The 24,817-nt window shown below is 43.2% G+C and overlaps 1 protein-coding gene across 1 annotated transcript; it reads left to right on the top strand.

Moving 5' to 3' along the window:
- The first annotated feature begins 176 nt into the window (after positions 1-176).
- LOC143291249 (60S ribosomal export protein NMD3-like) lies at positions 177-23,919 on the top strand. The gene is made up of 14 exons (XM_076601054.1): positions 177-315; positions 2,404-2,538; positions 4,844-4,937; positions 5,841-5,921; positions 6,970-7,095; positions 9,014-9,104; positions 9,789-9,867; positions 12,293-12,507; positions 15,332-15,474; positions 17,820-17,935; positions 18,732-18,804; positions 20,624-20,724; positions 21,753-21,823; positions 23,651-23,919. Exons 1-14 carry the CDS (start codon positions 275-277, stop codon positions 23,785-23,787), a joined length of 1,503 nt encoding a protein of 500 aa, XP_076457169.1. The 5' UTR covers positions 177-274; the 3' UTR covers positions 23,788-23,919.
- The last annotated feature ends 898 nt before the right edge of the window (positions 23,920-24,817 follow it).

Below are 24,817 nucleotides of genomic sequence, written 5' to 3'. Positions count from 1 at the left end.
TCGTGTTCATTCATCCAAAAATTCCACAACTTATTTCAGGTTTGATAATGGCTTAACTACCATAGTTTATCGTTATCATTTTTATTATTCTTAACGAGAACTGCGGCTTCAAATCTGAAAAATATGAAAAAGAATTTTTAAGCCCCACTAAAACGGAAGTGTTTCATCAACAGGAAGTTGCCGATACATGACGACACGAGGTTTATAATACAGAACACGCACAAGCTGAAAGAAGTTTTTTCACTGTCATTTGATCCATCGGTGGCAGGCAGCGATGGAGTACGTGCCATCTGTAAATGAACAGATGGGCCTAATGTAAGAGTAATACCTTGTTTGTTTTTGTTTTGCATCAGTCATCTAGGCCTACAAGTAGTGTAACTGTTAAGTAAACTGTCCACGCCATGTGAACACACATTTTCTACCCCTCCACCCTTCTGCGAGACTGGCGGAGTGAACGTCCACGCCTTGATGTGAATGAGGGGAAAACTTGTGGATATTGCCACACTACCTATTCTGTGTTTTGGGGAAAAACTGTGGATATTGCTGGGGTGACTTGCGAGTTAAGTTTTAACAAGTGAAATAGTCGTCTGCTTTGGTTTTATTTTCGTTTTATTTTTTTGAAGTCACAACAGTGGCCCTGCCGCCGCCTTAAAGATTGCCTGCCTACTTGAGCCTGTGGTCTAGAAATTGTAAGAAAACAAGTTGTTAAAAAGCTTGCCCAGTCATCACTGATTAACCCGATGAAAAAAGGACACCAAGTCTAGCAGTGCGATTAGGTTTAGTGTGCGAATGGTTTTTAGCCAACATCTTAGAAAACCGGAAAAACTAAGAGCACCAGATTAGTATCAAACACCCCTGACACTACCATGTTCAATTATTTCTTGATTTGCAACAACTGCACACTCCGGTACTGAAAGTGTCTACAACTAATCAATTGATCACTTATTGCCAGAAACAGAGTACAGAAATTTGCCTTCAGGCTTGTCCTCTTCATCACTATTGCCACAATTTTCATTTTCTCAGTGAAAAAGAGAGCCATTAGAAACCGCTCCTGTCAGCAGAGTCATCAAGATCAGTAAAGAATCTATTCGCTCATCAAAGGTTGCCTTTCGGACATTTTGAATTTTTTCTTAAGAATTTGACCAAATGGTGTGCAAAAATGTTCAGTATCAAAATCAGAAGCAATACTAGCAAAGGAGCTATTGTCACCAAAAGTGTGTAAGCTCTACCCATTCAGCCATATAAAGTTTACAGCCTCGGCAAGTTTTCCTGTCAGTTGATGCAGAGAAATGAAGAAGAAAAAAAAGAAAGAAAAAAAAAAAAAAACCCTACAAAAAAAGCAAACAAACAAAAAAACAAAGACAAACTGAAATTGACTGGTTTTTACTCCAAAATTGATACGAGTGGACACAACTGAAAACACTATAGAAGTTAGTTCCTTTTGCTTGTGGTGTAGGCATATAAATGTGGAAACCATTTTTATGACACAAATTTTCACACCTTAGCAAAGCTTCGGCATAGGGTTCAATTATCAGTGAGTTGAAACAAACACAAGTTTTGTACCTTGCACTGCTTGTACGAGTTGACTGGGTATTTTAGCTGAGTGCAGTGCTGAGTGAATACGGCTGCTCAATATTTCATCAAGGTTGTTTTAAGAGCCATTTTTTTTTTTTTTTTTTTAAAGGTAACAACTGGCTAAAGTATAAAACATACAAACTATGAATTCATCAAGATCATGGTGAGAATTAGTATGGTAGATCAAACTTCATAGTAATCTTGCACACTGAATTTTAGCTATATAAGCTGGTTATGTTTACAGCGTTTTTCCTGAACATTCTTTTAGTTTATTTAAATAACTCAACCACCCCCTCCTGCCAACCCCTTTTTCTTAGTTTGCCAGTATCTCCCTTTCTAAAAGTTTCTTTCAGCACCCCCTCCCATCCCCCACACCCCCTTCTCCACCCCTCTTTTTTTCCAACTGGTGTTAGTCATTTTTTAGTGGTAAGGAGAATATTATGGCTGTGCCCATCTGAGTTTTTCTGGCGACTGTTAAGGTAGTCGAACTAGCATAGCTGAAGACGAACACACCAGTGGACTGCATCTGCCTCGCAAAGTAACACGACTTACTCAGCAGCTCAGTCAAATTGTACTCAACAGCAACCTCTCAAAACAAGTTTTATCAGCATAGTGATGTTGGTAGTCACATGGAAAAAAGTCATTTAATAAATTATTTGACACTGTCTGGAAATAGAATATACAGCCTTTACAGGTATTGCTTATGTTGACAGAAATCTTATTTTCTGATTTGATTTTATTGTGAACATGTGGATCACCAATCAGGATGGCAGTATGATTGGTGGTGATGTTGACAAATACTGAATGAACGAGTTTTTTCAATTGCAGCGCCTGTTGTGAGTGTGGGTCGCTGATAGAGCCGAACCCCAGCAACATGTGTGTGGCTTGTCTGCGGACCAAAGAGGACATCACTCAGGGCATCCCCAAACAGGGTGTGCTGTACTTCTGCAGGAGTTGTGAGAGGTAACTAGTTGGAGTAGTGCAGCTTTCAGTGGGTTTCAAAGTAATGGATGATAAACAAATAGCAAAGAGTGGCAACTCTCTCCATTACACAAGGCACACAACTTAAAGTCAGTGATGACTGACTTGAAGTTGTGTGCCTTGTGTAATGGAGAGAGTTGCCACTCTTTGCTGTTTGTTGGTCATTTCATCTCCTGGCCTCATTGTTTGTTGGTTTCTAATGGATGATTAGTTATGATGAATAGACCACTGGAGAGTTCCGTGCTTACATGACTGACAGAGGCGCATCGCATGATCTTTGCAAATAGACCGCTGGAGAGTTCTGTTTCCAATTTGTGCTCTCAAATTTCACTGGCGCTCCAAAGGCGATTGAGAGAGGCAGAACCGCAAAACAGCAGACTTCTTTTTTTGACTTTTTGCTTCATATTTTGTTCATTTTTATTGTGGATGCGATGGCATCTCATTGCACAGAGTTTGGTTGTAGCAATGGAGGTTGTCAGCTGAAGAAATAGAGGACAGCACATGTTTGCTGCTTTTGCCTATGTTGAGCATGTTTGGCATTGCTCACAATTTCAAACAAAGGTTAGATGCGCATGCGCAAGATTGAAGATGGCTACAGAACTTTTTGGTAGTCTGTTTAGTCCTTTGCCTCTTTTTTTTTTTTTCCAATCCTTGCAGTTGAACTGTTTATGATGGTTCATGTTTTTTAATTATTTATACTTGAATGCTTAGTGTTAGTGATGAGTTCGCCCCCCTCTTTCAAGTACACATTGTTGATTATTTACCTCTGAAGAAGTATAGCATGAATAGAAATGAAAGGAATACTGCAGAGATCAGGTTGGGTTCAATAGACAATAGGTCATATGACCGGAAGAACATAAAATCAATAGGTCATTTTGAAAATCAATAGGTCAAATATCTGTTGTCGACCGGTCTGATTGTAAACTGAAAGCAGAAGTCTACTTTCAGTTTTCCCGGAACTGCACTGGGTTAATGCAAAAGTGGGAACGCCAATTCTTCTCGCCGAAGCTCGCGAAAGGCAGCGATAAAGATTCGTTTCGGATTTCTTTTCGTCACGGATCCGTATTTTAATAAACCAGTTTATAGTCATTTCCTGTAGGAGCAGACGACAAAGCGATCGTGATCGTTAAAGAGAGAGAGAGAGAGAGAGATGGTTACTTTGGTTGACCGACTGGTCATAAAAACAATAAGTCATGTGACCTGGCAACTTGAAAAACAATAGGTCATTTCAAAATTAAATGCGTCAATGACCGATGACCAATGTCGAACCTGATCCCTGATACTGAGAGCTACATTAATTACAGTAATTCTGACATCCACTGATACATTAGAAATAAGTAAAGTTTATATATACTGCTAAAAAATAAGTCTCTTGAATGTAAATTTCTGACATGATCTTGTCTCAGTAAACTTATGGATACTATGTATTAGTATATTAACTTCTTCAGTGAAGTTCTGGAGTGCTAGAAAGTGCCCCATGATGTAGAAAACTACGCTTATCATAGCAGGAACTTTCCTGCCTTTATTTTTATATAATGGTTTTCAATTACATACCAGTGGAAAAGCTTGGTTTTTTCTGCATTAATTATTCATGAGGAGCAAGACCTAGTAACTCTTAGTATGGTCATTCCAGGATATTATTTATAGTACAATACCCATCTCAGAAATTCAGACGATGCTTTCAAAATGGCAGACAACAATCACAATCTAGCCTAAGTGGCATGATATGATTGTTAGTGAAAAAAATCTTGTCACCCAAAATGTTGCAGAAGCATTTCAAATCTTTTATGTGGATACATTTAGTGCTAGCTGTGTCAGATGAGAAGGAAGGTGAGGGTGATGATTTTCAGAGAAAGTGGAGGGGAAGGGTATCGTAGAGCTAGATTTTAAGTGAAGGAGAAAAATACTTAAATAGGCAGAGTAAAACTCTGAACTCAAGAGAAATCATCCAGTTAGTTATTCAGGCCAGAGAGGGGAGAAAAGTGAACGAAGGGGAAAACAGTTTTTTGTGATTCGTGAAACATTTGGCGAGAATGGTTTTAGCATAGCATGCACATATCAAAGGGTCGGCTATTGTCTGCATGCGAGTTATGAAGAATACACACTTCTCTGCACTTTGGTTTTGATTAATAGGTTATTTCCAATTTAGTTTGGCTTTCTTATTTACTTAGAGTGATAATGTATTGTAGACATTGAAAGTATGATTATTTGTTTATTTATTCATGTATTTGTGAATATTCTCTATTTACATATTTGTTCATTATCATAATTTCATGCTTTGTGACAGGTACTTGCAACCCCCATCTACGTGGGTTCAGGCTCAGCTTGAGTCCAGGGAACTCTTGGGTGTGTGTCTGAAGAAGCTGAAAGGTCTTAATAAAGTGAGGATATTTCTCATGTGTGTGTGTGTGTGTGTGTTGCATGATGCCACAGTGGTGCTGATGGTGATGGTGGTAGGGGGGTGGGGGTGCTGTTGTGTGCAAGGGGTTGGACTGTTAAGGGCATGTCTGTGTTTGTATACATGTGTCAAGTCACTTTGTGATTGAGCATGTGTTTGTTTTGTCTTGTCTATTGTGAATGTGTGAATTTGGAAGTATGTTCTGTAAACTGAAAGTCATGTGATATGCGTGTGGAATGGTTATATTCTATTAGTATTATTACTGTGAGTATGAGTAGTTAGTGTTCACATATGTGCATACTTGGGCATTGGTAAATGAATTACTCAATGAATGACAACAAACTTACAGAATGATACTTCCTGCAATACCAGTCTGTGATGTGGGTGGGTGTCCACATTTTCCCATGTGCATAGTATAGATTCAGTCAGTTTCAAGTATGATACTGATAGTCATTTCTATGACCATCAGAACAGCAGAGGAAGTGGATGCTGTCACCACTGTCTGTGATAGAATTTGATTAAAGTTGAGAGTGTCTTGCCCATGGTACACCCCCACTGTCTTGGCCAAGAGAGCTTCCGGACAGTCGGCATTGGGATGGCCTCCAAAGGCCAATTAGCCTGCAGCACTGAGAGCCATTGCAGTCTTGCCTCGTAGTTTGAGAGTCATAGTCCTTAACAAAAGACTATGCTGTAATTAGTAAATGGAACTGCAGTGGAGAAACCATTGATCATACAGCTCGCACTTTGCTGTTGGCCCAACTGTAAACTTATGTGAGTCTCTTCTATTTATAGCCAAGTATTGAGCTAGTTCAGTCATTGGATGTTGGATTTCTACCTTGCAAAAAATGATAAACTAAATTGTAGTGAGTATCATTTTTACTTGCAGGTGCGGCTAGTTGATGCCAGTTTTGTGTGGACAGAACCTCACTCCATGAGAATCAAGGTCAAGCTGACCATTCAAAAAGAGGTAAATGCAGTGCAGCTGATTGACCGCTTGGGTTTCGTTTTTGGCTAGAAAAACCTCCAAGGTGAACAGCACCTATCCTAGATCATTTTGAGTTGTAATTAAACCATAGCGCCATGTCTTCCTAGTGAAATTAAGCCATAGCACCTTGTTTTCCTAGTGGAACCTGTGTAGAGAAAGAATAAAGGCAGTGTGTATGTGAATGATGTACTGGTTAATTGTTTGTATTTACATCATGTATTTATCTGTTGACGAGCGTGTGAATGAACCCAAAGAAGAATTTGTTTGGCGAGAAAACAGTTCAGACTAACCTGTAGGTGGTGACTTGTCCTATGAAGAGAGTATCCCAACGTTTCGGGCCCTAGGCCCTTCTTCATGGGGAGAAAAATAGAGAATGGAGAAGAAAAGAGAGGGCAAAACCAAGACAGAGGTAAAACTAAGAACTGTGAGGAGTAATCAGAGAGAAAAAAAAAGGGACAAAGAAGAACAGAGAAAAAGGTGAGCAATATTTACAAAGGAAAAGAAGGGGGGATGGTTAAACACTGGAAGGGGGGGGGGGGGGGGAGGTGGAAAAAGGGGGTTGTGGTTCGCCAAAAGATGAAAAGGTGTAAGAATATGTGTGCTGAGAATTTGTTTTCTTTGATACAGAAAGCCTTGGAAAAATGATAAAACCATGTGCATTGTTTGAAAACTGTTGGGGAAATGTTTTTCCTGTCAGGGTCAGGGAGAGACCTTTTGGTAAAGATTGACAACTACCACAGCAAAGAGCATAGTGCATTTAAAAAACAATAAAATTACACATACTTAACCGTGACCCAACTAGTGTAGACTCCAGCAGGGATCTGACATTCCTGCCGGAAACACAAAACAAAGTGATGAAAATTTCATCATTACCATTCTCTCGTGTCAACAGTTTCAGAGATTATTTCTCAAATAGCTTAGCTTTGTGCTTTGTATGGAAATTTTTTCAGTCTGGTCTGGAAAAAGTTTGGAATTTTGCTTGCTCAGGGCTGTGTGAACCCTGCAATGTGTGTGTGTGTGTGTGACACAGGTGAATGGAGCAGTGCTACAGCAGATGTTCATTGTGGAGTTCACAGTGCAGAGTCACATGTGTGATGAGTGTCACCGTGTGGAGGCCAAGGACTTCTGGAAGGCCGTCGTGCAGATACGACAGAAGGTCAGACACTGCAGACTGCATTCTATGTATTGTGTGTATGTGTTGTGGTTGTGTCTTGTGTTGTCTACGTTTATGCTTCCACTGTGAGTGTTTTTTTTGTTGTGTGCATGTCTGTGTTTGTGTATATTGTCTGCGCATCCCTTCCCTCTGTTTTCAGTATAGATAAGTGTTTCATTACATAGAAATTTGGAACTTTGACTTTCAGGTTCGAAACATGATCTAAGTTGTGGATCTAGGTTTTGAAGTAGCCATACATGTGATGGAAACAAAAATCAATTACTTTTCTGTATGTTATAGCTGCACATCACATGGTATAGGAAAAGCAGCTAACCAAAAAATTGGGCTCCTCTTTTCACGGGTAGACAAACATGATGGCGGGTGGGAGGTTGTAACTCAAGCAGTGTGTGCATGCGCATATGTCTGTAAAGGGCTACAAAAGAGCCCAATGTTTGTGAACTTCTGAAAGTGCAAATTCTCCGTTAGTCATGGTGGCCAGGATGGCCATCATTGTCGCCATCACACTGAATTAATTTTTTTAAAAAATTAAAAAAAAGTATAGTGTGTGTTTCTGAACATTCTTAAAAATTTCAGTTCCAGATTTTTATATCATCTGTTCTTTTTCTTGTACTTGATAATTGCTAATTTGTGTGTGTGTTTTTTTTGTGGTTTTTTTGTTTGTTTTTTTTTGTGTGTGTGTGTGTTTTCTTCTTTTTTCTCTCTTTGTCCAGGGCTGGGTGGAAAAAAGCATGTGTACTTGCTTATCTGATGGTTTGCTCTGCTTGGCCAAATTTCGCGCGGCTAACAGTGAAAAGATGGGCCCACCGCTCTCAGCCAATCAAACGCCTCTAAAAACTATAAGCGCTTAATCATCCCTTTGGCCAAGGCTCTCCACGCCATCTTGTCAGGTTTACGCTCTGTCTCGTCTTACGCTTTTTTCGGCTGTTCAGCGTATCCTTTTGGCCTTATTTTGTTGCATGCGGCTTGTGTTTATTGTATTCTTACATTCTGTGTACTCGATTCGACTCGGCACCCTCGATTCGTTCGATTTTTTCTGCCTCTAAGTCGATCCTGTCTTTCCTTTCTCTGTTGGGGGTCGGATTTTCGCTGGGTGCCTAAGCGCGGGTTCCATGCCTCGTGTGCCATACCACGAAGGCAGGGAATCATGATGCTGGGATTGAGACTCGGTAAGAGACTCTCCCAGGCCCGGAGCTCATGATTCCTCCCGATACGGACCGCGGCGATGCGTCGTTAGACGCTGATCGCGGAAAAAAGCATGTGTACTTGCTTATCTCATTACCCTGATGAAATAAAATTTCGTTTCGTTTCGTTTCCTTTCATTCTTGATAGATCTAGGGTAAGGCTTCTGATGACATATAAGAATGCTTGAAATATGAAAAGGGCATGCTGAGCCTTTTCGTGGGACCTTGGGACATTCTAAAAATTTCATGAATGAACACTCAAATGAAAATCATGTATCGGAGCTTTAGTGGGACATTAGGATCAACTGCTGCAACAAACAGTTGTTTCCTTTTGCCACTTCTTGGCCTAGAAACCTACAAAATTTTGACTTTGATAGGAAAAACAAATAAAAGTACACGCAGGAAAAAATACAAAAAAAATGGGTGGCGCTGTAGTGTTATGTGTAGCGACGTGCTCAATGGGGAGAGCAGCCCAAATTTCACACAGAGAAATCTGATGTGATAAAAAGAAATACAAGTACAAATACAAATACAAATGTTGATTATGACTGTATGCCTGCCTTTGTAATTGTATGTGTGTAGCTATGCATATTTGCATCAGAATGTACAGGATTATACTGACCCTGTGACGGTAGTGTGGGACCACCTAGAGTGATATTGGAAGATCCCCAAGGTTTTAAGTGAACAGAATACCTGATGGTCTGTATTTGTGTGGTCAGACGGAGCACAAGAAGACCTTCTTCTTCCTGGAGCAGCTGATTCTGAAACACCATGCCCACTCCAACACCACCAACATCAAACCGCAGGCAGGTAGGTCACTGGCAAAGTACAGGTCCTGTTGCACAGTGACAGTGCACAGTGTAGGCCACAGTTCATAGAGAGTCACAGTGTTCAGTGACAGTGCACATTATAGGTCACAATTTATAGAGGTCACGGTGCACAGTGACAGTGCACAGTATATGTCACGGTTCACAGAATAGGTCACAGTGACAGTGCATTCTATGAGACAGGGAGAAACAAAGTAAGTTGTTTCCCTTTAAATATTAACCGTGAATTGCTGATGAAAATTGGATCCGAGAGTTATGTCTTGTAGATGTATAACAGTGCAAAAAAAGGGACATAAGTCTCATGTCCTAGGGCAGGCAAGGGGTTGAAATGGTAGAGATTGGCATGTATGAAAAATATGTTTATTAACTATTGTTTATATGGCTGCCATCAAAATAGGGCACTAGTCAGGGATGCAAAGGGGAGGTAACCTACTTCGGGAGGTTATCGGCCGTAGCTACTTTCGTTTTCTCCGCTTAGGCGGGTAGTAGTTTGCACAGGACAGGAATCAGACCCCTGCCAGAGTCTGCACTAGTGGGTCACGGTAAGTAGTTACATAAACATAATTTTAGGAAGAAAATTTCCTTTTATTAACTGTTGTTCATATGGCTGTGTGTGGTTAACTGGGTGCTAAGCAGCAATGATGAATAGATAAATCACTGTTTGCAGATGGCATGGACTTCTATTATGCCAAGCAGGACGACGCTCGGAAGATGGTGGACTTCCTGATGGCGGTTGTGCCTTGCAAGTGAGTGGTGGCTGGATTGTTGTCATGGCGTCAGGCGTCAGTGCGGGCTGTCTTCATGAAGTGTGGAATGGATGATGGTATTTGTTTTGGAAATCATTGTGAGAGAACCTGATAACATTGAATTTGACAGGCGTTACATGAAGGAAAACTGTTCTCATACGAGACTCACTTTGACAGTCTGAAGTTGTGCTATATGTTAGGCATTAAATGAAAGAAAACCATTCACACGAGACTCTCGCTTTGACAGTCTGAAGATCTGCCACATGTGAGGGTGTTAAATGTAGCAAAACCCCTTCACACATGCGAACTGGCAGACACAAACATGTTAAATGTTACTCAGGCAGTGTTTTTAGATATTTATTTCTATTTAGAATTTTGCTTGTTTTATGCTCAGCATGATCATCGCTTCTCTCTGAACAAAAGTAGTTCTGTAGAGAGTTGGTGCTTTTAGTTTGTTCTGAAATCCTCAAAAGCAGTCGAGGTTTATAAAAATGATCATTTCATCATCACAGACACATGTTTTTCATTATCAGACATGTATGTGTTTTGTCAGGTACATGACTGCCTAAAGACCCATGTTTAAAAGAAAATGCATTGATAGTATTTTATGTTTTTTTATTGTCAGACATGTATCTGATTTGTAGATGTAGGACAGCCAAAGAGCTTCAGTTTATGGAAAATGTATTGATAAATACTTCATAACATTGATTGCGATCGCGTCTTAATTTTAGCCCGCTCTCCCAATTGAGCCATATAATTATGTGACCTGGTTGAAGACATAATTTGACAAAAAAACAAGAACGCCAGAGAATCAACAGACAAACAGAAAATACGAAAAAAAACTTAGCCATATGAAGAGCACGGGTACAGGAGTCATGATGGCTGCCGGAAAAAGAGGGCGCTAGTCAGGGGGGCAAAGGGGAGGTTACCTACTTCTGGGAGGTTATCGGCCGTAGCTACTTTCGTTTTCTCCGCATAGGCGGTTAGTAGTTTGCACAAGACAGGAATGTCAGACCCCTGCCAGAGTCTGCACTAGTGGGTCACGGTAAGTATGTTACTTAAACGTAATTTTAGGTAGAAAATTTCCTATTTGCTTTGTAGATACAAGGTGTGTTCAAAAAGTATCTGACCTTAATTTTTTCGTGCGTAAACAAATGAAGCTAGGGAGGCATGGTTTGGTGCATGTATGTAGGCGACCCCTAATGCACATGCGTGAATTTTTTCCCGCCTGCGGAAGCTGTCAGTCGACAGCAGACCGCCGATGAGTGAGGAAGTGTAAGTGAGCGCCATCGGATTTTCGTTTTTGACAGAATGACTGAAAAACTTGAACAACGCTACTGCATCAAATTTTGTGTCAAACTTGGCGATTCCCAAGTGGAAACGATCCGCAACATTCAACAGACCTTCAGGGACGAAGCATTGGGCACCACACAGATAGAGGAGTGGTACAACCACTTCAGAGATGGCCGCACATCAGTGGAGAGTGAAGCACATTCTGGAAAGCCCTCAACATCCCGAAATGAGATCATCATTGACTAATTGAGGACCCTGGTGATGCACACCTGTGCTTCATCAGGCTCCCTGCTCTCCTGACATGGCTCCATGTGACTTCTGGCTGTTCCCACAGCTGAAAATGCCCCTGAAAGGGACCACATTTCAGTCCAGAAAAGACATCATGCAGAATGCGACAGACCAGCTGCACGCCATCCCAAAAGAGGCGTTCCGACAGTGGCAGAACCGTTGGGAGAAGTGTGTGGCAGCCCAAGGGGACTACTTTGAAGGAGATTAGTGTAAGTTTGTTGTATCTGGATACGAGTAGTTTTTATGAACAAAGGTCAGATACTTTTTGAGCACACCTCGTACACAACAGCCACAGAGTTTCATTCAAAAGAGAATGCATTGATTATAACAAGTCATGCTTTTCCTGATCAGACACGGCACAGAGCTTCAGTTAAAAGAAAATTCATTGATGATTACCTTACAAGACATGTTGTTCATGATCAGGTTGACGGGCGCAATAGCCAAGTGGTTAAAGCGTTGGACTTCATTCTGAGGGTCCCGGGTTCGAATCACGGTGACGGCGCCTGGTGGGTAAAGGGTGGAGATTTTTACGATCTCCCAGACCAACATATGTGCAGACCTGCTAGTTCCTGAACCCCCTTCAAGTGTAAACGCATGCAGAAGATCAAATACGCACGTTAAAGATCCTGTAATCCATGTCAGCGTTCGGTGGGTTATGGAAACAAAAACATACGCAGCATGCACACCCCCGAAAACGGAGCATGACTGCCTACATGGCGGGGTAAAAACGGTCATGCACGTAAAAGCCCACTCGTGTTCATGCGAGTGTACGTGGGAGTTGCAGCCCACGAAAGCAGAAGAAGAAGAAGAAGTTCATGATCAGGCATGCACATGTTTGATCCAGGTACACTACGGCCAAGGAGCTGATTTCGCACGACATCCACAACAACACGTACAAGTACAAGTACACGTACAGTGTGGAGATAGTGCCGGTGTGCAGGGACCACATCGTGTGTCTGCCCCAAAAGCTGGCCCAGCAGCTGGGCTCCATCAGCCCCCTGGTGGTGTGTCTCCGCGTCACGCAGACTTTACACTTCATCGACCCCGCCACCCTCCAGCGTCAGTGCTTATGCCCCTTTTGTCCTCCTGTCTGTCCCTTTGTCTGTCCTTCTGTCTGTCTCTCTACTTCTGTCCCTCTGCCTGCCTGTCTGTCCCACTGTCTGTCCCTCTGTCTGCCTGTCTGTCCCTTTGTCTGTCCCTCTGTCTGTCTCTCTACTTCTGTCCCTCTGCCTGCCTGTCTGTCCCTTTGTCTGTCCCTCTGTCTGTCCCTCTGTCTGTCTCTCTACTTCTGTCCCTCTGTCTGCCTATCTGTCCCTCTGTCTGTCCCTCTGTCTGTCTCTCTACTTCTGTCCCTTTGTCTGTCCTTCTGTCCGTCTCTCTACTTCTGTCCCTCTGTCTGTCCCTCTGTCTGTCTCTCTACTTCTGTCCCTCTGTCTGTCCCTCTGTCTGTCTCTCTACTTCTGTCCCTCTGTCTGTCCCTCTGTCTGTCTCTCTACTTCTGTCCCTCTGTCTGTCCCTCTGTCTGTCTCTCTACTTCTGTCCCTCTGTCTGCCTATCTGTCCCTTTGTCTGCCTGTCTGTCCCTCTGTCTATCCCTCTGTCTCTCTACTTCTGTCCCTCTGTCTGCCTGTCTGTCCCTTTGTCTGTCCCTCTGTCTGTCCCTCTGTCTGTCTCTCTACTTCTGTCCCTCTGTCTGCCTATCTGTCCCTCTGTCTGTCCCTCTGTCTGTCTCTCTACTTCTGTCCCTTTGTCTGTCCTTCTGTCTGTCTCTCTACTTCTGTCCCTCTGTCTGTCCCTCTGTCTGTCTCTCTACTTCTGTCCCTCTGTCTGTCCCTCTGTCTGTCTCTCTACTTCTGTCCCTCTGTCTGTCCCTCTGTCTGTCTCTCTACTTCTGTCCCTCTGTCTGTCCCTCTGTCTGTCTCTCTACTTCTGTCCCTCTGTCTGCCTATCTGTCCCTTTGTCTGCCTGTCTGTCCCTCTGTCTATCCCTCTGTCTCTCTACTTCTGTCCCTCTGTCTGCCTGTCTGTCCCTTTGTCTGTCCCTCTGTCTGTCCCTCTGTCTGTCTCTCTACTTCTGTTCCCCGCCTCTGTCTGCCTGTCTGTCCCTCTGTCCGTCTGCCTCTGTCTGTCTTGTCCCTTTGCGTCTGTCTGGTCCCACCAATTCTTCCCCTCTGTCTGGCTATCTGGTCCCCCTCTGTCTGTCTGTCTGTCTGTCCCTCCAATTCTTCCCCTCTGTCTACCTGTCCCTCTGTCTGCCTGTCTGTCTGTCCCTCCCGTTGTCTGTCTGTCCCTCCAGTTCTTCCTCTCTGTGCCTATCTGTCTGTCGCTCTGTCTGTCTGTACCTCTGCCTGTCTGTTCCACTGTCTGTCTGTCTGTCTGTCCCACTGTCTGTCTGTCTGTCTGTGTGTCCCTCTACTTCTGTCCCTCTGGTTGCTGTCTGCCCCTTGGTCTTTCCCTCTGTGATCAGCGTGTCGGGGAGAGTGAGGGGTGTACCGGTGGTGGATGTTGGGAGGAGAGAGGGAGGTTGGTAGTGGTGGTGTGGTGGGTAAGGAGACATGCAGGAGAGTGGTGTGAAATGTTGCTGTGAATGGCACTGATGATGCAGCTGAAAGAGGAAAAATGATATTGCTGAGTTAATTTTAACCCTTTGAGCCCTGAGTCCCTGAGCAATTTTAACCCTTTTGCTTGAGCTCCTGAGCCAAAATTTGCAAATAATTGGTACTAAACCCTTTGAGCCCTGACCACTGCTTTACCGGTGGCAGAGAAAAATGACATAATGCCCGGCCACCGGTTGAGCGGTGCGTAAACTTTTGAAGCATGCATAGTCTGAACCTGGCCTGTCAGGGCAGAAATCAGGGACAAAACGTGCGAGAAAACAACTGTACACAACGCAGCAAGTAATTAAGTAATTGATATGCTTGATGATTTATCGGAAGTAGAGTATGACAATGATTACTCTGATAGTGAGGTGGAATTCGAATCGGATGATTTTGCTACAGATAGTGATGTTGAAAATGAATCTGAGCATGCAGAATCAGTTGATCAAAGGAGGTTTGTCAGGTTGAGACTCTGCACGCTTCATGGTAGAAATCGATCTTTTTTATCCAAAGCACACGCACAAAACACAGTGAGGGGACATGGCAGTGTTGGTACTGCGTTCGCTGGCGTTGGAATATTACGGTTTTTCTGATTGGCTCTTCAATATAAGTCAACCAATAGCAAAACACGACACAAGCGTTTACGCACCGCGCATTATGCCACCCCTCCCCACCACTGGTAAAGTGGTGGTTAGGGCTCAAAGGGTTCAATTAACCTGCTAAGTGTGTGTTGAGGATGTGACTGTGAGCAATGAGTACGTTTGATATTCAGCGTGTGAAAGGTGGTTGGCTATACAGTCTTGACCAATACCTATGGTGTTATCAGTTTTATATCACAGTTACTCCATGATTATTGTCTGTTGTATGATCTGTTTGACGTGAATGACTGTATTTATGAATGAGGTGTATCATTGTTGATATTGCCTGACCATTAGGAGGCCAGTGTCCTCGTGTTCAAATCCTGATGGCATATGGACCAGAACTCCTTCCCTTCTACCCTCCTCCCTGCCCCCACCCTTTCCAGTATGGAACTTTGTCTGCTCAGACTTGTTGGAACCCTGTAATTCAATACAAAACAAAGGAAATGCATTTATAAAGTAATGCAGTATAGTGCAATACATGTAACATAAAACATGTGGAATGGGAGGAGAGGGGGAGAGAGTTGCCTTGTGTGGTTCATGTAACTTTTTCTTTCGTGTAAAACGCTCTGAGCTCTTGGAGAGAAAAGGCACTGTACAAATGGTGATGGTTATTATTATTGTAATTATTGTTTATATCATTATTTCAGTGGCTGAGCTAAGCAGCCAGGCATACTGGCGGACACCCTTCACGGCCCTGGTGGGACCCAAGCAGATGACGCAGTTCATGGTCATGGATGTAGAGCATGTTGCGGACAAGGACCGTCCTCATCGCACGCCTGTCTCCCATAAAGTGAGCTCCCTTTTCTGCCTGCCACCTCATCTCTGCCCTCGGGGTTCTGTTGGGAATTGAAAGTATCAGTTTGCTCAAAAACTTACTTGAAAACAGGCCTGTGGTCCACAAAATAAGCTCTCTTTTCTTGTCTGTAACGCAACCTTTGCCATTGGGGTTTTTCAGAAATTGTATCTTTTTGCTTGGCAGTATTATAAAACAAGTCTGTGTCCAATAAAATAAGCTTTCTTTTCTTGTTTGTCACCCAGTCTTTGCCATAGGGGTTTGTCGGAAATGTAACTTTTTGCTTGACACTGCTATAAAACAAGCCTGTGTGCCATAGAGTGAGCTAGCTTTTCGGTCTGTCACCCCTCTCTACCCGTTGGATTCTGTCAGGAATTGTAACTTTCTGTTCAGAACAAGAAGGAAACCAGCCTGTGTCCTGTAAATTGAGCTCTCTTTTTTTGGTCTGTCATCCCTCTCTACCCATTGGATTCTGTCAGGAATTGTAACTTTCTGTTCAGAACAAGAAGGAAACCAGCCTGTGTCCTGTAAATTGAGCTCTCTTTTTTTGGTCTGTCATCCCTCTCTACCCATTGGATTCTGTCAGAAATTGTAACTTTCTGTTCAGAACAAGAAGGAAAGCAGCCTGCGTCCTGTAAATTGAGCTCTTTTTTTTCGGTCTGTCACCCCTCTCTACCCATTGGATTCTGTCAGGAATTATAACTTTCTGTTCAGAACAAGAAGGAAACCAGCCTGCGTCCTGTAAATTGAGCTCTTTTTTTTCGGTCTTTCACCCCTCTCTACCCATTGGATTCTGTCAGTAATTGTAACTTTCTGTTCAGAACAAGAAGGAAACCAGCCTGCATCCTGTAAATTGAGCTCTTTTTTGTCTGTCATCCCATCTCTACCTAAGGAGTTCTGTCAGAAATGCAACTTTGTGCTCATTTTTTTTTTTTTTTTTGCTGGTGATAGAAACATGCACACACACAAGAAGTAGAAAAGAACAAAAAAGGGAACAAAGATAAAAGCCAGCAGTTTTCTGGATTATCGTGTGGGTGGTAGTATTATTTCCTTCTTATACAGATTTCTGTGTGTTGTATTTTGGTGTGTGTGTGTTTTGTTTTGTTCTTTTTATTTTATTATTTTTTTTAGATTAATCTTTTCCCTTTATTTTGCTGTTTGAATCAGCACTAACATGCACACTTCAGTTAAGCAGACCATTAGCACACACTTTCAGGTGCTACAAACGTCAGGTCTCTCCCACCCATCTTGTAAAGACATGAATCATTCTCTGAAGCTGCTGACTGATATGCTGGAAATATGTGAAAAATAAAAAGCTACTATACTACTTTTGGTGGATGTATTTAGAAAATAAAAAGTATGACAAAGGTGTCACGATGTTAGTGTTGGCAGTTGAGTAAGAAAGACGTCATGACATAGGTTACGAAACAGCTGTCAATACAGTAAAAGGCATGACAGAGTTACAAGACTTAAGTATTGGCAGTAGAGTGAGAAAGGTATAACATATTAGAAAACAAGTTTTTGCAGCACAGTAAGAAATGTATCATGACAGGTTACAAGTGTTGGCAGCACAGTAAGAAATGTATCGTAACAGGGTTACAAAAGTGTTTGCAACACAGTGAGAATTATGGCAAGTTACAAAGGTCTTTGCAGCACAGTAAGAAATATATCATGACAAGTTACAAAAGTGTTAGCAGTATAGTAAGAAATATATCATGACAAGTTACAAAAGTGTTAGCAGTATAGTAAGAAATATAACATGACAAGTGAAACAAGAGAGGCAAGGCCTTCAAGGCTCACTTGTGATAAATTAAGTCCCCTAGCATTAATTACAGAGTAATTTCCCTTTATTACTATCTGCACCGAAACGTTTGCAAAATAAATAAAAATTCCATGCTGAGCAAAAGAAGTTCCTGTTTGAACAAAAAATGATAATAATGACTCCTCTTGTTGTGTCAGAATAAGAGGTCAAAGTGCCAAGTTCAGAGAATACAAAAAATATAAATATAACAGTAAATGCAGTTTGCATATAATGAGGCTTCTTTTATTATTTTTTTTGTGCCAATCCCAGAGGTGCAATATTGTTTTAAACAAGATGACTGGAAAGAACTGAATTTTTCCCATTTTTATGCCAAATTTGGTGTCAACTGACAAAGTATTTGCAGAGAAAATGTCAATGTTAAAGTTTACCACGGACACACACACACACACACACACACACACACACACACACAGACAACCGAACACCAGGTTAAAACATAGACTCACTTTGTTTACACAAGTGAGTCAAAAAGTGTTGGCAGCATGTTTTAGAAATACATCATGGCAGGGATTGGTTTCAGCACTTGCTGGCGGATGTGTACGTGGCCAGGATGTGTGACCTGGGGGTCAACGATCACCAGTTCCACACACGCTCTCACCTGGGGCATCTGCTGAAGGCGGGCGACACTGTGCTGGGGTAGGGACCTTTTGGATTTCATGATTATTGATTTCTTTTGATTCACTGCATGTTGAATTGGTGTGTTGAGCTGTGTGTTCCTCATGAACTGCAGGTGTGTTCATGCAGTGCGGTAATTGTAGCATTCTCGCTGATTCTCAGCCACATAGCTACACACTCCTGTGCAGTCGTGAGATTCTTCACACTACAGTCTGACAACAGACCGAGGCCTTCACATTAATTGGTTCCTGTGATTTCAGCACTGGTGGAATGACAAACTTTCTCTGGATGTTTCTAAGCATCTGCAGCAAAATGTTTCTCAGAGCATGGATCAAAGTTTGTTTTTTTTCTGCCTGCAGCATCTTGTTTGTGGTTTCATTGGAAAATGTTCAGCCAATTACCTATGATGGCTCAAGTTGTAACCAAGCCAGATTTCTGAGCTACGTACTGATTGGTCGAATTCAGTGTGTGTGTTTACCTTATTTAGAAGTGGTTTACAAATTCAGGTCACGTTGAATGACTTTATGAATGGTCGAAACGAAAACTTGAGAGCGAGGCGTTTCTATTAATAGGCAACATGCCATGGTGTGTTCTTTGTTCTTGTCATTCGCTGTGTTCTAAAAATGGTCATTTTTCTGACTTCTCAATGACTTATTCGGATTGGTACGTTTATAAAAAACCCGATTTAGTGCTTTTATGAGTTGAATACAGATTTGACACGAATATATATGATAGAAAAATGGTTAGAGTAGTTAAAAATGCTATAAAAGTAAAACTGATAAAATTGATCCAACTCCCACTCTCTGGCCTGTGTCAGGTATGACTTCACATGTTCCAACCTGAACCACCCACAATTTGAGAAGCTGAAGGAGGAACGGATTCCAGATGTGGTGAGTTGTGTGTGCCTGTGTTTCCCTGGCCCTGAAACGTCCTTCGTAGTTGACATGGCCATGCGTCGAGCCAACATCTGACTGGACTGTTCATGTGTCTTCTGCTGTGTGCCTTGTGTTGTGGCTGTGTAGTATTCTGATGTCCTTTATTGTATTGAAAAGTTTTGTTTGGAAAGTCAGTCTGCCATTTGATTTAGGTTAAATGGCCTTTGTGGTTGGCAAGGATCAAAACATCACAATTTGATTTGATTTGATTAATTTAGGTAACGGAATCAGAAATTGTCTATTTTGTGGTTGGTTGAGCTGTAACATTGTGTGAGCAATATGATTGTATTTGGACTAAGTTATTCTTGATTTTTCAGCATTTGTTTTAACATGAAATGGCATTTGTGGGGTAATTTTTTATTGTTTGACAAGCACACATTTTCAAGTTATTCTTGATCTTTGTGCTTTCAGTTAAACATTAAATGGCAATAAACATTAAACATCACAGTCAACGGTCAGAGACTCGGTGTGGTGGAGCAGTTCACATACCTTGGCAGCACACTGTCACGAAATGCGACCATTGACAATGAAGTGAACATCAGGATTGCAAGGGCAAGCACAGCCTTTGGTAGACTCTATGCAAATGTCTGGAACAGAAGAAGCATTAGTCTCAAGACCAAGCTAAAGGTCTACAGAGCAGCAGTTCTCCCCACACTACTGTATGCCTGTGAAACTTGGACAGTGTACCAAGGACACACCAAGAAGCTGAACCACTCCACACAACATGCCTCAGGAAGCAACTGAACATCAAGTGGCAAGACAGGACCCCATACACGGAGGTGCTTGCAAAAGCCACCCTTCCCACCATCCTGATGCAGTTCCAGCTTCGCTGGGCTGGACACGTGGTGCGCATGCCAGACCATCGGCTGCCCAAAAGGCTCTTCCATGGCGAGCTGCAACAAGAGAAGAGATCACACGGAGGCTAGAAGAAGTGCTTCAGAGATACTCTGAAAGCGTTTGACATCAACCCTGACTCCTAGGAGGAATCTGCAATGGACCGTGACAAATGGCGCACTGCTGTGCACAAAGGCGCCAAGTTGTGCAAGGCCAACAGGACTGCTGCAGCTGTTCAGAAGAGGCAGGCCAGAAAGTCATGGGCAAACAGGCTCCCTGACAATGATATGCCTGTCTTTGTCTGCCCCAACTGTCAGCGAACATTTCGTGCACAGATTGGACTATTCAGCCATCTGCGCATTCACAGATAGACTCATGATCCCCCCCCTTGAAAGAAGTGAACAATTTTTAATCAGATTCGAATGTTTTGAAAATTTTTAGACTTTGAGTGAAAAGCTTGAAGCAGTGATTAGTTTGTACTGTATTTTTGTTTTTACCCCTGAATTGAAGTAGATGCTAACGTGGCGATAGCCTTGAGATGTACTTAGTCGTCGGCAGGGCTCTGTTCAGTTCAGTGTACTTACTCAAGGAGGCGTCACTGTGATTGGACAAATCCATATATATATATACAGTCGGCGAGGCTCTAAGCACCATGATTTGATTTGATTTGATTTAAGCACCATGATTTGATTTGAGCACACATACAGAAAGGAATGTGAAGAAAAGAGACAGCAGCAGCTTGGGGTGTGGGAGAAGTAATGGAAATTAAAATCTAAACTTTTTTTTTTTTATTGAGGGAAAAGGAATAGGCACTTATTGGCCTTGTTTTCATCCTACTGTCATAAAGAAAATGTATAAACTAATCGAGGAAATACAAAAAGAGGAAGGGGGGAGGGGTAGGGGGGGGAGTACGGTGCTGATGGGGGTGGCTGGTGTGCAGATCCTGGTGAAGAAGGTGTACGACCAGCCTCGCCGCTGTCGCCGACGGAACTGGAAGCTGCAGCGTATGGCTGACACCATGGACAGCGAGAGTGTGCAGAAGTGAGTCGAGTCGTCTTTCTGTTGGTGGTTTGTTCTGTGTGTGTAGTTTGTGTGTGTGTGTCGTTGTGTGTGTATGTGTATGGTGTCATGTGTGTGTATGTGTGTCATGTCACGGTGTGTGATTGTGTGTCGTGTCACAGTGTTGTGTGTGTGTGTGTCGTTGTGTGTGTATGTGTATGGTGTCATGTGTGTGTATGTGTGTCATGTCACGGTGTGTGATTGTGTGTCGTGTCACAGTGTTGTGTGTGTGTATGAAGGGGAGAAGCAGCAGAGAGAGAGTGATAATTTCAAAATATAATACTGTCACATTTTATAATGTGCTGATATTTTGTGATTTAAAAAAAAATTCTTATCAAGTTGTATTGCCCCCTCCCCCCCCCCCTTTTTTTTTAATCGAAAAAACAAAAATCACCATGAGATGAACAATTGTATTTTGCAAAAGTAACTGTCCGGTATAAATCTGCTATTATCACTGGTTTTTTGTTGTGTTATTTATTTATTTATTTTTTGTTGTTATTTTTTACTTTATTTTTTTAATTTTTTAAAATTTATTTATTTTTATTTTATTTAAAAATTTTTTTTTTAGGCCTGACTAAGCGCGTTGGGTTACGCTGCCGGTCAGGCATCTGCTTGGCAGATGTGGTGTAGCATATATGGATTTGACCGAACGCAGTGATGCCTCCTTGAGCTACTGATACTGATACTGATACTTTTGTTATTGTTATTTGAGACTGATGGTGATGGCTGTGTGTTATGTTACAGGGATTACATGATGGTGATGGCTGTGTGTTATGTTACAGGGATTACATGATGGTGATGGCTGTGTGTTATGTTACAGGGATTACATGATGGTGATGGCTGTGTGTTATGTTACAGGGATTACATGATGGTGATGGCTGTGTGTTATGTTACAGGGATTACATGATGGTGATGGCTGTGTGTTATGTTACAGGGATTACATGATGGTGATGGCTGTGTGTTATGTTACAGGGATTACATGATGGTGATGGCTGTGTGTTATGTTACAGGGATTACACAGAGTTTCTGGAGGACCTGGAGGAAGATCCAGAGATGAGACAGAATGTGAACATCTATAAAGGTACAGCTGTGCGCTCGTGTGTGTGTCTGTGTGTGTGTGTGTGCATGTGTGTGTGTGTGTGCTGTTTATTGTGTGTGCCCTCTTCGAGTTGTGCTTGGTTCCAAGCAACATGATTCGATTTGTGACGGGCGCAATAGCCGAGTGGTTAAAGCGTTGGACTTTCATTCTGAGGGTCCGGGGTTCGAATCACGGTGACGGCGCCTGGTGGGTGAAGGGTGGAGATTTTTACGATGTCCCAGGTCAACATGTGCAGACCTGCCAGTGCCTGAACCCCTTTCGTGTGTATACGCAAGCAGAAGATCAAATACACGTTAAAGATCCTGTAATCCATGTCAGCGTTAGGTGGGTTATAGAAACAAGAACATACCCAGCATGCACATCCCCGAAAGCGGAGTATGGCTGCCTACATGGCGGGATAAAAACGGTCATACACGTAAAAGCCCACTCGCGTATATACGAGTGAACGTGGGAGTTGCAGCCCACGTACGCAGAAGAAGAAGAAGATTCAATTTGATTTCATTGTGTTATGGTATGCTGTACTTGAATGTATGTATAGATATGTATGTGCACCTTTGAAATTGTAAACGCCACAAGCTCCCCAGCCTGAGAGGTACCTTTTAGCGTCATTTTACGTTCTGTTCATGGCCTTAGCAGTTAGCGAGTCTCAAAACACGATTTTATATTTGATTTGATGTTCTCTTTGGCTGGTTTTAAAAACTGACAGGTGTTCAGCCTCTGAAGTGGCGGGTGTTTGCAGTCTGCTGGGCTAATAAGCAACATGATTTGATTTTTGTCTGGGTGGTGTGAACATCCGTCTGCATTCTTCTTCTGGTTTTAAGAACTGATGGGTATTCAGCCCTGCTCTGGAAGATTTTTAAACTTTTTGAGTGAAAAGATCGACGCAGTGATTAGTTTTCTCTGCTTTTTTTTTTTTTTTTTTTTTTAACCCTTGATGCTAATGTGGTGATAGCCTTGAGATGGCCTTGGTGGTCGGTGAGGCTCTAAGCACAATAATTTGATTTGATTTGAGGCTCAAGGCACCATAATTTGATTTAATTACACACACACAAAAAAAAACCTTAGCCGTATGCAGAGCACAGGAACAGGAGTCGAGATGGCTGCCGTCAAAAGAGGGCGCTAGCCAGGGGGGCACAGGGGAGGTTACCTACTTTCGGGAGGTTATTGGCCGTAGCTACTTTCGTTTTCTCCACATAGGCGGATAGTAGTTTGCACAGGACAGGAATGTCAGGCTCCTGCCGAGTCTGCACTAGTTGGTCACGGAAAGTATGTTATTTAAACGTAATTTTAGATAGAAAATTTCCCTTCGATTTGATTCAGCCCTGAAATAGCAATTAGCATTTGACAGGGCTAAGAGCAATGTGGTTTGATTTGGTTTCTTCTTCGTTTGTGGGCTGCAACTCCTGCGTTCACTTGTATTTTACACGAGTGGGTATTTATGTGTATGGCTGTTTTTACCCCGCCGTGTAGGCAGCCATACTCTGTTTTGGGGGATGTGCATGCTGGGTATGTTGTTTCCATAACCCACCAAGCGCCGACATGGATAACAGGATCTTTAATGTGCGTATTTGATCCTCTGCTTGCGATTTCACACGAAGGGGGTTCAGACACAAGCAGGTCTGCACATGATTATGTTGACCTGGGAGATCGGAAAAATCTCCACCCTGTAACCCACCAGGCGCCGTTAAGGAGATTCAAACACGGGACCCTCAGATTGGAAGTCCAACGCTTTAACTGCTTGGCTATTGCGCCTGTCCCTTTCTTCTTCTTCTTATCATTAATGTTGTGATGGTAATGACGTGTGTGCAGACAGCAGCAAGGTGACTGTGGAGGCGACGGAGACGGACGACGATGACGCCCCCACCATCAGTCTGCAGGAGATGCTGGATGACCTGCATCTGGTGGAGGATGCCACGGGAGGGGAGGGTGCACCCATGATGGAATAGCCACAGGAGGGGAGGGCGTATCCATGATGGAATAGCCAAGAGAAGGGAGGGCGGACCTGTGGTGGAATAGCCACAGGAGGGAGGGCGTATCCATGATGGAATAGCCATGGGAAGGGAGGGCGGACCTGTGGTGGAATAGCCACAGGAGGGGAGGGCGCATCCATGATGGAATAGCCTGTGGAAGGGAGGGCGGACCTGTGATGGAATAGCCACAGGAAGGGAGGGCGTATCCATGATGGAATAGCCAAGAGAAGGGAGGCCGGACCTGTGGTGGAATAGCCACAGGAGGGGAGGGCACATCCATGATGGAATAGCCAGGGGAAGGGAGGGCAGACCTGTGATGGAATAGCCACAGGAGGGGAGGGCGTATCCATGATTGAATAGCCAGGGGAAGGGAGGGCGGACCTGTGGTGGAATAGCCACAGGAGGGAGGGCATATCGATGATGGAATAGCCATGGGAAGGGAGGGCGGACCTGTGGTGGAATAGCCACAGGAGGGGAGGGCGGACCTGTGATAGAATAGCCACAGGAGGGGAGGGGCACATCCATGATGGAATAGCCAAGGGAAGGGAGGGCGGACCTGTGGTGGAATAGCCACAGGAGGGAGGGCGTACCGATGATGGAATAGCCATGGGAAGGGAGGGTGGACCTGTGGTGGAATAGCCACAGGAGGGGAGGGCGCATCCATGATGGAATAGCCAGGGGAAGGGAGGGCGGACCTGTGGTGGAATAGCCACAGGAGGGGAGGGCGCATCCATGATGGAATAGCCAGGGGAAGGGAGGGCGGACCTGTGGTGGAATAGCCACAAGAGGGGAGGGGCACATCCATGATGGAATAGCCACAGGAGGGGAGGGCGCATCCATGATGGAATAGCCACTTGGTCTGAGTCAGAGTGCAAACGAACTCTTTATTCAATACTGGCAGATTGCTCCTCGTTCTTAGTTGATTATATAGGTTTTAAAGAAAAAGAAGAAAAAAGACAAATTGTGGTTATAATGTGTGTTAAGTCCTGGAACTGTTACACACAGT

The sequence above is a fragment of the Babylonia areolata genome, chromosome 16 (assembly GCF_041734735.1).
Source record: "Babylonia areolata isolate BAREFJ2019XMU chromosome 16, ASM4173473v1, whole genome shotgun sequence".
Taxonomy (NCBI): domain Eukaryota; kingdom Metazoa; phylum Mollusca; class Gastropoda; order Neogastropoda; family Buccinidae; genus Babylonia; species Babylonia areolata.
This window is presented reverse-complemented; position numbering and strand designations above follow the sequence as displayed.

Coding starts and splice junctions, on each gene's coding strand:
- LOC143291249 (XM_076601054.1), top strand. CDS start 275: ATGGAGTACGTGCCATCTGTAAATGAACAGATGGGCCTAAT. Junction 17,936..18,731: donor GCGGGCGACACTGTGCTGGG/GTAGGGACCTTT, acceptor GGCCTGTGTCAG/GTATGACTTCACATGTTCCA. Junction 18,805..20,623: donor AGGAACGGATTCCAGATGTG/GTGAGTTGTGTG, acceptor GCTGGTGTGCAG/ATCCTGGTGAAGAAGGTGTA.